The 11,777-nt window shown below is 36.8% G+C and overlaps 1 protein-coding gene across 6 annotated transcripts in view; it reads left to right on the top strand.

The window, feature by feature from the left end:
* Positions 1–11,777, top strand: part of ITSN1 (intersectin 1) — a 120,934-nt gene that overhangs the window by 91,560 nt on the left and 17,597 nt on the right. For all 6 annotated transcript variants that reach the window (XM_052673855.1, XM_052673854.1, XM_052673858.1 and 3 more), the window contains 2 exons: positions 1,599–1,716; positions 5,327–5,518. In XM_052673855.1, the coding sequence (XP_052529815.1) occupies positions 1,599–1,716; positions 5,327–5,518 (310 nt within the window). The remainder of the gene's footprint in view (positions 1–1,598; positions 1,717–5,326; positions 5,519–11,777) is intronic.

Genomic DNA, 11,777 nt, shown 5'->3' with positions numbered 1-11,777 from the left:
AAAGCTATTGTAAAATGACCACTAGATTTGGAAAAGGACATTGGTATTAACTTCTTAATGCATTTATTTCTTCTTAATGCAGATTTTTTTAATAAGTATATGCTACTGTTAATTATCAACCTGACGTGTATTTTGATTGTTCTTGTCTTAGCTGAAGGTAAAATAAAGTAGGGTAAATGTGTTAAGCATTGCATTGCTAGATTTAATGCAGAATATGTTAAAATTAATGGTCTAGAAACACTGTAGATCAAAAGCTTTCATTTTCAGTAAGAAGGGAAGAAAATAGTGAAAAAATAGTTTTTGTTTGGTGACTTTTTGAAGTCAATTAGTGTCTATTTTCTTTCATAGGTAATATTCTTTGTACTCAAAATTCCAACCTTAATCTAACTAAAAAAAAAGTAGTTAAAATAATTCTTAATATAGATTTAATAATGTATAAGCTGAGATTTGAATTGAAGTTTTATAATAACCTTTCTTAGCTGAGAAAAATTAAAGATTATTTCTTCTGATTTGATTTGCAAAGCACAATGTAGTTGATGAAATAACAGGATGCAGATTCTTTCAAATTGCTATCCTGCTTCAGTGATATAAGCTTTGACACACTTGATCAGGCCTGTGCTTTTCTGTCCCAACATGCTGTTTCTGACAGAGGCTGATTGCCGCTGTGTTACAAACCTTACAGCTCCACTCTAGGTCATGTATGTGGTCATCTGTTTCTGTTCATGAACATACATTGTAGTATGTATGTTTACCACATTTTGTACTGATGTTCTCTGACAGTATGAGAGCATCTAACATGCTTTCCCAAACCTTAACATCTGTTAATTAGGATCATTTGGGTAGTTTGATTGATTCTGGCTTTGGGATTTCGTGTTTGAGTCCAAACTTGATGAACTTTTTCAGGTCATGTTTTGCTGTATTTCTAGCACTTGGTTACTGTGACATACGTTTGCACTCCTCCACCTATTGGTTGAGCAGGAGAGGTTAATACAAAGTTTAGAAACTGCTTCTTGGAAGAAAAGAGGTAATTGAAATTCTTAATCTCTATTTAAACTATTACAATCTAGATAACGATTTAAAAACAATTATTGGCATAATGAAAAAGCTATTCATTATTGTGACAGCTAGCCTGGCATGCTAGAGTGAGTTAAGGTTTAAAAAAAAAAATCTTTTAGAAGGAGCGGTTACTGCAGTTTTATTTATAAAGCACACAAAGTAGGAAAGCTTAAGTGAAAACTCACTTAAATTCATAGCATCACAGAGTCATAGAATGGATCAGATTAGAAGGGACCTCAAGGATCGTCAAGCTCCAACCCTGAGCTGCCAACCTCCACATTTAATACTAGACTTAAATAAGTAGTAAATAAGTGTTTAGCTGCAATAAAAGCTTGCTTCATAATAGGAAGCATCCTGACATTGAACTATCACGATGAAAATAGCTGACAGTTTCCTTATAAAATGAATTGTACTTGAAATGCTTGGACTGCAAGTAGTTAAGGTATTGGCTGAATTGCCTCGCCTAAGGTTCTATTGATATGCTTACTCCTCTTAAAAGAATTGCTTCTTTTTCTTTCTTTCTTTCTTTCTTTTTTTACTAGGCACGAGGGAAAAAACGACAAATAGGATGGTTTCCTGCTAATTATGTAAAACTCTTGAGCCCTGGTACCAGTAAAACTACGCCAACCGAGCTACCTAAATCAACAGCATTACCTTCAGGTAAGCAGTGCGTTAATGGAGTTGATGTTGTAATGCATATCATTTACAGTAAGACTTCTAAAATTAATCACAAGCATTAAATATATGCCACAGTAGTCACCACGGTAAAACAATTTATTTTGATTTTTTTTTTACAGGGAGGGTAGACAGTTGGTTTCTACATTTATTGTGGTGATCCCTGAGGTGTAGCTGTAGCATGACATTACACCTTAAAGAGTAAAATATTCAAGTTACAAGTCCTGTTTGTTAACAGTAAATATATTGAGGGAGTTTTTAAAGGTTCAGAATGTTCCATAGGCTTATCAGTGGAGGCTTTTGTTATTCAGGACTTTTTTTCCTAAGATGAAGTGTGAGAAAACTACACAAGTATAGAGCTTTTTGTCCTATTGTTAAAGTTTGTGAAAGGATACAGCAGCAATAGACCTTTTTACTTAAAGAATCTATTTGCTACAGCTCCAACATGGGCAGCTCTGTATCAGCTCTGTCAATCTACTGCAAAATATAAAGCCAGGCAGAAGACTGAGAACGGAAAGTTTAGTGCTTGTGGTTGTTTTAGTCCTTCACCATTTTGTGTTTGGTAGTTTTGTAGTACCAGGTAAAGGAGATCCTTGACAATCAAAAATGCGTAGAATAGTTCATTTTCTTCCATAATACCCAAATATTTGAGGCAGTTGTAAATGATTTTGTGTTCTGTAGTTAGACTGGTCTGTTAGCACTGAGACACAATATCTGAATGTGAAGGGATGGTTTTTTTTTGCTTGTTATTTCAAGTTTGACAGTTTGGGACTTTTGACACATGATAATAAAACTTACAGAATAAATTTTCTAGTGCATTTCTCACTGCCTATAGAACATGGAAATCTTAATGCCATTCATTCTAATCAAATTCAGCTTTGTTATAGGCCCGTTATTTTGGAGAGTGAGAAGAAGAAATAGGACCATCTTGCCTTTCTATTATGATGTGGTCTAACTTAGTGTGTGGTTATGTAAGATGTTAAGAGGTTAACGTTTGAGAAGCACCTTTATGGAGGAAGTGTGTTAGTGAGAAGTCTTATTATAGCAAAAGACATGGAAAGCTTGAAGTAAACTGTCTACAAGGATAAAATAGTGCTCAAGGCGGTGCAATGTGAAGAGTGTAAGAGTGTCTGGGTCAAGTCTGTCTGGGTTCTAAAGACAGTGGATCCACCAGAAGCCTCCTTTTCTTTTGCCATTTTGTTTGTTTTGATGCATAGGCTCTCTGTGTATCATACTGTGATGCAAACTGCATGGCTTTAAACAACCTTTTAAAAAATTCTTTTGCATGGACTCTTTTGCTTTATACTTTGGATGTTTTCTTCATTTCCAACTGCTTCATACTTACCCTGTTCGAAACTTGCATCCAGAACATCTTCCTGCTTCTGAGAAATGAGAAGAGCTGTTAAAGCTCCTTGATCTAGCCAGGCACAAGGAGGTTCACAGTACAGGAATAGTTAGAAACACATTTCAACCATTCTGCATGTTTAAAGAAAGAAAGACAACATTATAGATTGTAATGGTCGTGAGTGTACCGTGAGAACCTGGATTCCTTCTGCCATTGACTAGTTAATCAGCAGGCAAAATCTTTTTAGAAAAGAAACAAAGAGCTAAAAAGCACTGGAGCTCAGAGAAAGCTTTAGCCTACTTCTGTAGTTAGCAGTGGCTTTTGGAGCTGTTGCTGTTAGTTGTTTAACATAATTGAAGAACTTTCTGGGACTACTCAAAGAGTTTTATATATAAGACTGAAGTGCTTTCTAAGCTGTGTGACCAGGTGTAAACAAGATCAAGATGAGGTCAATACTTCAAGCTCAATGGAGGAGTCCCATCTTCAAAACCCTCTTAAATTACCTCCCCAAGTTATAGGTGGTTCTTGAGATGCCATTTAAATATTCTGATGGCACTACTGGCCAGCACCAAATACCAAGAAATTCTTTGAAGTACAGGAGAACAATCAGGAGAATGAAAACTTCCTGGAAGAAACAAACTCTTGAATGGGAAACAAATCTGTATGGGATTCATCTCAAGTATGATCTAGTTTAAGCTTTTTATTTTTCCTAATTTTAGTAATAGATTGTAAATATTTAACAAGAATGTTATAAAACAGATTCACAGGTCTTTAAAATGAAATATGAACATCAGTGCTGTTCATACATTTTAACTTATATTAGCCCAAAAGTACCTACCTAGTAGTAGGTAGTATGCCATAATATGCATTTTATATCCAGTATGCTAGGGAAATGGGCACTTTGGAGAGTTGTTGTATTAGATATGATGAGTGACAGTGAATGCCCCTTGACTTTTTATTTTTTATTTATTTTTACATTTCAATTAGAATCATTTTTTTTCTCCTGCGAGTAACTAAACAAAATCTTGAGATATGTGCTGATATGATATATATATTTGATTATGAGGTTTGCAAACAGGCATAAGATATTAACTAAAAGGAGTTGAATAATTTCTGGAATATAAATTCCTGAAAGAGGAAGGAACTGTTTGACAAATTTAATTAAATTGCTGGCTGTGTACAAGAACAAAAATACAAGAAAACTGTAGATTGAGAATAGAGACAACATGACAGGAAGGCTCATTTAGCCAGCAGTGTTGTGTCGTCAGGCAAAATACCAGAAGCCCTGTGTCTTGGCAAGGAGAAATCAGCAGAGAAATAGAGGAAATTATATAACTTAAATAAACAGTCCTCCTGCTTTAGAGAATTAAGAAAATTGCTCTATTATAACTGAACAGAAACCATTGTATCCTGAGAACCATCCAGGTTTGATGAGTTTTATGGTAAGAAAATAGGAAAAATGCTTCTTGCAACAGTCCTGTGGGGCCAAAAGGCCACCCTAAATGACCCTTCTTACTTTTTTCATCTTTCCAAGGTTTTTATGTTCCTAATGCCTGTGGGGCAGTACAAGAGTACAAGTACAATCACCATTGCCTTTCTCTTGAATTACAGATCTGTTTAGCATGGTCAGTGCTAATTAGAAAGGAGTGCCTTTCTCAAATAATTGAACTTAAAGTATTTCCTAAACTTTTCTGTCCATTGAGTGGTTCTACTGGAAAGGATACTTATTTAGAACAGGGTGAGGATGCAGAATGCTAATTTTATAAATACATTATAAGTTTGGTGCTTTTATGGGCAGAAATATCTATATATATAGCTGAAGAGTAGTATCAACAGAAAGCTAACATTTTGACCTTTTCTTAAAATTCTAAATCTTTCTGGTCTCTCACTGTTGAGCACTTTCTATCGAAAATATCTTAAGTGCAGTTCCAGTGGGTTACACTGTTCTCAGCTTGCACTGTTATGTCCTGCCCTCCGTATTGTGATCCTAAATCCTCAGTAAGCTGACGAAGAGGGTAAAGCTGTGTGGAAGGTCTTTGTTTTTTTTTTAAACTAACCTTGAGCCAAATTGTTGAGAGCTTGGATAAATTCTGATACAGGGGCAGAGGAGACAGGGGCAGGAGCACAGCAGTGCCTGTATAGATCAGTGCACTACCATGGAACTACATTGTGATACCTGCAGTGTTTACACGTAGCTTATGCTTCGTTGAAACATTACCAGTGCTACAGAACTCTTCCTTTATCTTACAGTGTGCCAAGTAATTGGCATGTATGACTACACTGCACAGAATGATGATGAGCTAGCATTCAATAAAGGCCAGATTATAAACGTCCTTAACAAGGAAGACCCAGACTGGTGGAAAGGGGAGGTGAATGGACAAGTGGGTCTCTTCCCATCCAACTATGTGAAGCTGACAACAGATACGGACCCAAGCCAGCAATGTAAGTGACCCTCTCTGCTGCCATGCTGTAATTATTTATGTAGTACTTTAAGACGAAACATGCAGCATTGCTGTGATTCTGCTGCAGTTTGCAGAACTCAATGCTTCACCACTGCTGCACTTGGCAAAGTCTCTTTGAAGACCTTCTGTAATGCAAACCTTATTTTATGTTTGTTTTATTTTTAGTTCCCATCCCCTTTGTAGCATGTTACCCTTTATCATTTTTGCACCATGCTGTTTACATGCCTGACTCATTTTCCTAGCTTGAATTTGCTCATTGTTTTGTTTTGCTTATGTGTTGTTTTCCTCCTTTTTCTAGGAATCATATGTTGTCCATCCCCCACTCAGGCTTGAAAGTCCTCAAAGAGACCCACTATCCCATATCACTGCCCAGAGGGATGATGGGAGATGCAGCCTTGATCATGTGACTTCCAGCATGATCATCTACTGCCTTCTGAGTAGAAGAACACACTGCAGAGCAGTTTACCTCATTTTACATTAGTTGCATGTAATCACAATGTTTGAGTTAATTACCTGCAGATATAGACGCAAAATTAAATGAAACAAAAAAAAAAAAACACAAAAAAATCAGAGGATAGTGGGTCCTTTTGTGGCTTTCATAGTTACCAAACTAATTTTTCCACCTTTGCACAGGTGCTTTTGCAGTTTTAAAGTTATTTTTAAATATATATTTTAGCCTTTTAAAGGAAAAGTATAAATTAAATTTCTTCATTTTAATCTTGTTTGTGCAAAAAGACCCACTATCAAGGAATGCTGCATGTGCTGTTAAATTTGTTCCAAATGTCCATAAATTTGAGATTTTATGTATCTTTCTTTTTTATTGTTTGCTTGTCCAGTGTTGTCAATGTCTTTTTTTTTTTAATTATTGCAAAAAAAACCAGAAGGAGTTAAATCAGTTTAAGGAACTTTAAGTGTGCCCAATTGCAGATAAGGTATTTTGTTGTAGTTCTTGTACTGTGTGTATCAGGTGTTCCTTGTTGAGTGTAATACATTGTGGAGAGAAGAGATTAACTTCCTTCCAATGCAAGAGATATTAACCTTGCATAATGTTGTTATCCCAGTTATGTTAATTTTATTTTGCACACTATTTGTAGCTGCATACAATTAGAAAACATCCTGGTTTGTGTTTGTCTCAGATGTTTCAGTTTTTGCATTTTCGTGTCAAAAATCAACAGAACGCTACATTCATGTGATGTTTGAGCATTAACTTCTTTGGTTTTTTTCCATCTTGGTTACATGAAGTTCATGGAATTTTATTTTTCATTTTTCCTTTCTCGTGACTATGGAACAACACTTTTTGAACAAGTAATTTTCCTGACAAGAAAGAATGTATAGAAATATCTCCCTGCGATTAATTTCCAATGTTTACATTTTTTTTAAACTAGACTGTGGAATTTATACAAATTAATATTAAATGGAGCTTACAGTCAAATATATGTAGTAGATGTGCTGTAGCTAAGCCATGTTTGCCTTTCCAGCATTAGTAACAAGCTCTTGATGAAATGCTTGGTGCTGTCAGTGCAGAAACCCCCTCTACCCAATGCCTCAAGCACAATATAGCATTTGTACTAACTACTTTACCATTTAGTTATCTTCTGTTTTATGTACTTCATTTATTTCTATATTTCATGCTGGCAGTGTTGTAGAATTTCTAATCCTATCCCATCTCCCTCCTTCTGACCCACCATGCGGTGCAAAGAACAAGTGAAGCTCCGTATACAATTGCACTTCAGTATTTCATCAATATGAATGTAAAATATATAAATATATAAAAACCTGCAGCTTTAACAACTGTAATACAGCCTTTAAAATTAGTCACATGTATAGATAATTAAATTCTTCATATAAAAGCTAGACTAAAATGTGTTTGTCGTCTTGTTGCTGTGTACACGCAGAATTCACCAAGTGGCATTAGTGCATGTAATGAATTTGCCACCAGAGTAGCCTGAAGCCCTGTTTAATTTCTGAATGACACCTGTGTTGTTACTTTGAATATTATTTGATTATAACTACTCATTGTGATCAGCTGCAAACTTCTGCACCTTTCTTTCTCTATTCACTGCCTTCTATGTGTTACAGAACAGTAGGTACTTTTTGACACTATGCTATTAGATCTATTAAGTATACTTTTTTATTTTACAATGGGTTTACATTGACCTAGGCTCTGCGTTGTATGCCAGAAGCTCTAGTCTTAAAACATGCACAATTGCACAGATTTTCTCTGTTTTTAGGATAGTTTCTAACATGCACGTTTTTTCCTTTATCACTGCCATAAAAAAATGGTTTTCTTCTTCAACATAGCCATTTGCTGAACACAGTGCTGCCTTGTATCTGACAGAAATTGAACATAACTTAATACTTGTATTTTTCAGTTACTCTTGTTTTGCTTGCTGAGAACTATGTAGCAGATTCTTCTCCATTATTTCAATATTTCATGCATTAAAATGTTATTTTAATGAAAGGGTATCTCTGTGTTCCCATAATGAGCTGTTGTGTTGAAAGATTCATAACTTGACTAAAAGCTTTTGTCCTAAGGTATGCTATGGTTTTTATGACTTCAGGTCAGAAACACACTTTCTCTACATATTGAAATATTGGCAATACTTTGAATATAGGAGATTCATATGCTGCTTTTTTTAATTATTATTATTACATTAAGGGAGAAAAAAAATAAAACTATTACAATATCTGCAGGTTCTATGTTTTCTAACATGCTTCTAAAAACACAGAGTGATGTCTCATGAAAGATACTCAGAATCACAGTACCCTAGAAGTTCCTGGGGACAATTTTCCACTAAATTGAATAGAACAGACTGAAGTTGTCCCTCTGTAGATACACACACTGATGTATGTTGTGCCAGGATTTCTCATACAGAAGAGCACTGCGTATTACTCAACTGAGCAACATCTTATAAATCAGTCTATTCTTGAGAACAGTTAACTCACAAAAACCTCAAAAGACATTTAAAATGTCCTGGACAAAGATATTCAGACTGTAATGAAATTCATCGTTGAAAGACTTATGATGTTTATTTACTCAATTGTTAAAAATTATTAAAAATCATTGTGCATACTACCATAGATCAGCATGGAACTTACCCATAATCAGTTATTTCCACTAGGTAGCAGGGAAAATTGGGGTCCCCAGTACAAGAAAGATGCAGAACTCTTGGAGTCCAGAGGAGAGCCACTAAGATGATCACAGGGCTGGAGCACCTCTTCTATGAAGAAAGGTTGAGGGAACTGGGCTTGTTTAGCTTGGAAAAGAGAAGACTCCAGGGAGACCTCATTGTGGCTTTCCAATACTTGAAGGGAGCATATAAACAGGAGGGGGAACAGCTGTTCATGAGGGTGGATAGTGGTAGGATAAGGGGGAATGATTTTAAACTGAGACAGGGGAGGTTTAGGTTAGATATTATGAGCACAGTTTTCACACAGAGGGTGGTGAGGCACTGGAACAGGTTGCCCAAGGAGGCTGTGGATGCCCCATCCCTGGAGGCATTCAAGGCCAGGCTGGATGTGGCTCTGGGCAGCCTGGTCTGCTGGTTGGTGACCCTGCACACAGCAGGGGGTTGAAACTGGATGATCATTGTGGTCCTTTTCAACCCAGGCCATTCTATGATGATTCAATGATATGATTCTATAAAAATGATGTTGCACTTATTCTCTTACCTGTCTGGGTTTTTATTAATATTTGTGAGAAAGGGAGTCTGAAAGTAATTCCTTAATAAAGAAAATTGAAATAATCCATCAGAAATAATACTTTTTCAGGGTTGTGTCTCAATCCAGTTTTGACTCTCCTGTCCTTAGTGGTACATCTGAGAAGCTCTTTAGTCTCCTACAACCACACAATTACCTCCCAAAATACACTTGTCTCCTGTGATGGAGATGTGTCCATGCTTTTGTCTCTTCAGTTCTTGAATTTGTGGCTGGAAAGCTGACAAACACTAATCTTGGTCAAGGCTGAAATAAGATTTCCACAATCTACATAGACTAAGATAAGAAATCATTCAGATGATTTTCATTTTGATTTACATTTTAAGTCGGCATAAAGAGCAGCCTTGTGGCTGTCTAATCAGTTGAATGCATTTTTTAAATCGGCTTTCATTTGTGAACCTTTTCCCATTTCAGCAGAAAGTCAGGAATAAGGAGCCATCATTTGAGGGATGTAGATGAGATTGCATTTAGAGAGTGCTTTAACTTCTGGTGGTTCTTTTCCTTCAGAGTTGTTCTGTTTGTCTTGAGAAAAAAAGAAACCCGTATTCACGAAAGAGTTATTCTGTGTTCTTTTTATTTCAATTAAGTATTTAATGGACAATGTATCTGCTAGTGTGTTTAAATGGAAAGATTCTTGTACCTGAGGTAATTTTACAGCAAGTGAATATACAACTTTTAGAAGGGGCTGTAGTTCTCATAGCATTACATTGCTCCATGATCACGGAACTTGGCTCCACGTTATAGCATAAGCCTCTCCTTTTACTTGGTGTATAGCCCACCTCTTTGAGTGCCCCCTCAGCAGCAGCTTTACCCAGCAGCAAGAAGAAAGCTCAGTGCTTCTGCTCTCCTCTGATCTCGACTTACATTTGGCCCATCATGTTGCCCATTTGTACCCACTGAGTGCTGAGCTGATGTTGCCAGCTCTGCTGATACCCACAGAGCTGTGAGCTGGTGCCATCACTACTGAAACACTGCTCTGCGCTGGGCTCACATCAGTATGACAGATAGCAGTTTTCTGCTCCCTGGGCTGGCTTGCTGAAATCTGATTTCGTGGATTTTTTTCCCCCGTCATATTCATCTCTGCCAAGTGCATTTCTCAGCTGTTTTTTTTTGTGTGTGTGTTGGATTAATTCTGTTAAAGTCCATCTGGTTCGATTCCCTTACATTACTTTTTTTTTTTTGTGGAGGCAAAGACCTGGAGCAAGGAAAGGTAATGGGTGGAGGTCAGCATGAGAACGTGGAAAACTGATACAATATTTGAACTCTGAGAATACAAGATACCCCAATTCTGACCCCAAGTGCAGTACCTATATATTATGTTTATTTTTGCTGAAGAAAATGCGAAGCTGGGTTGTGCAGTTTTGGTGTTTGCATCTGAAGCCAGTTGATAAGAAGAACGAATGTTCAAATGCTGTCTTTTGATGGAAGGAATGCTATTGTGGTGTCAGGAGTACTGTTTCTCCTCATTTAAGGTTCTGGAGGAAAACTGTGGTGTATAATTTTGTAGTGCTTCTGGTTCACTGTAATAGCAATCTTGCCCACTGCAGGGGAGATGGAAATGGATGATCTTTAAGTTCCCTTCTAGTCCAATTTCACAGTTCTGTGACAACAGAGTGGACTCCTGTCTACTGTGACCTTGCTGTTGCACATTGGGCCAGTATGAAGTTACGGTGAAAACTGGCAGTTATGGAGTTCAGAAAATCTCCCTGAATTTGAAGAAATTAGAAGTTATGCCTGTGTGCTTAGAGCAGTGAGTTCCACAATGGATTCTTCTTCCTGAAAAGACACAATCCATGACGAATGACCAACTGCTTTCAAGCTTAGCATATTTTCATATTTTCTCATATTTTCAGAGCTTTGCCCTTGCAAGGAAAAGAAAAAGCACATTTACTTTTTAGAACGTTATTTTAAATTATTTTCATTAAATTTCTAGAACTCTCAGTTCCACAGGTCATGAGGTGATAGGATACCAGATTTCTGACACTGCTGGGCTTCACTTCTGTTACACAGCTAAAAGATAGAAGGTTGCGTATTCACTGCACTGTGAACATGCTGGATTAACTATCCTAATTTCTCCATTATTTTCTGCATTTGCTAGATTTTTTGGTAGTTAAAGATTCAAATTCAGCTTCTGCAATCTTTCAGATGGTATCAAACGCCAGAGTGGGTGGGAAAATAGAAAAGAATGGAATCTGATATCCTACAAGGTAGAATACAGTGCCTAGTTTTAAGTACTCGAATGGTGACTAATTGTGAGATTTAAGCTAGAAAAATTAACTGGTTCTACACTGAGGTAAGGTCCGGGACTTCACCAATAGCAGAACTTTCCCATTTGTCAGGGGAAATGCCTAATATCAGGGGCACTTTGGCACTTGGCCCTTTTAGTGGGATGAATTCATGAATGGTGGTGTTATTTCAGCTGCACATGGAATTTGGATGTACATAAAAGTACTTTACACAGTACTTTGGCTTCTATGAATAACCAGCTAGAGCCGTATGACCTTGACATTCCAGCTTGGAAA

The sequence above is a fragment of the Tympanuchus pallidicinctus genome, unplaced genomic scaffold, assembly GCF_026119805.1.
Source record: "Tympanuchus pallidicinctus isolate F22 unplaced genomic scaffold, pur_lepc_1.0 scaffold14, whole genome shotgun sequence".
NCBI lineage: Eukaryota > Metazoa > Chordata > Aves > Galliformes > Phasianidae > Tympanuchus > Tympanuchus pallidicinctus.
The sequence above is the reverse complement of the archived record's forward strand: the minus strand, read 5'-3'. Positions and strand labels throughout refer to the sequence as shown.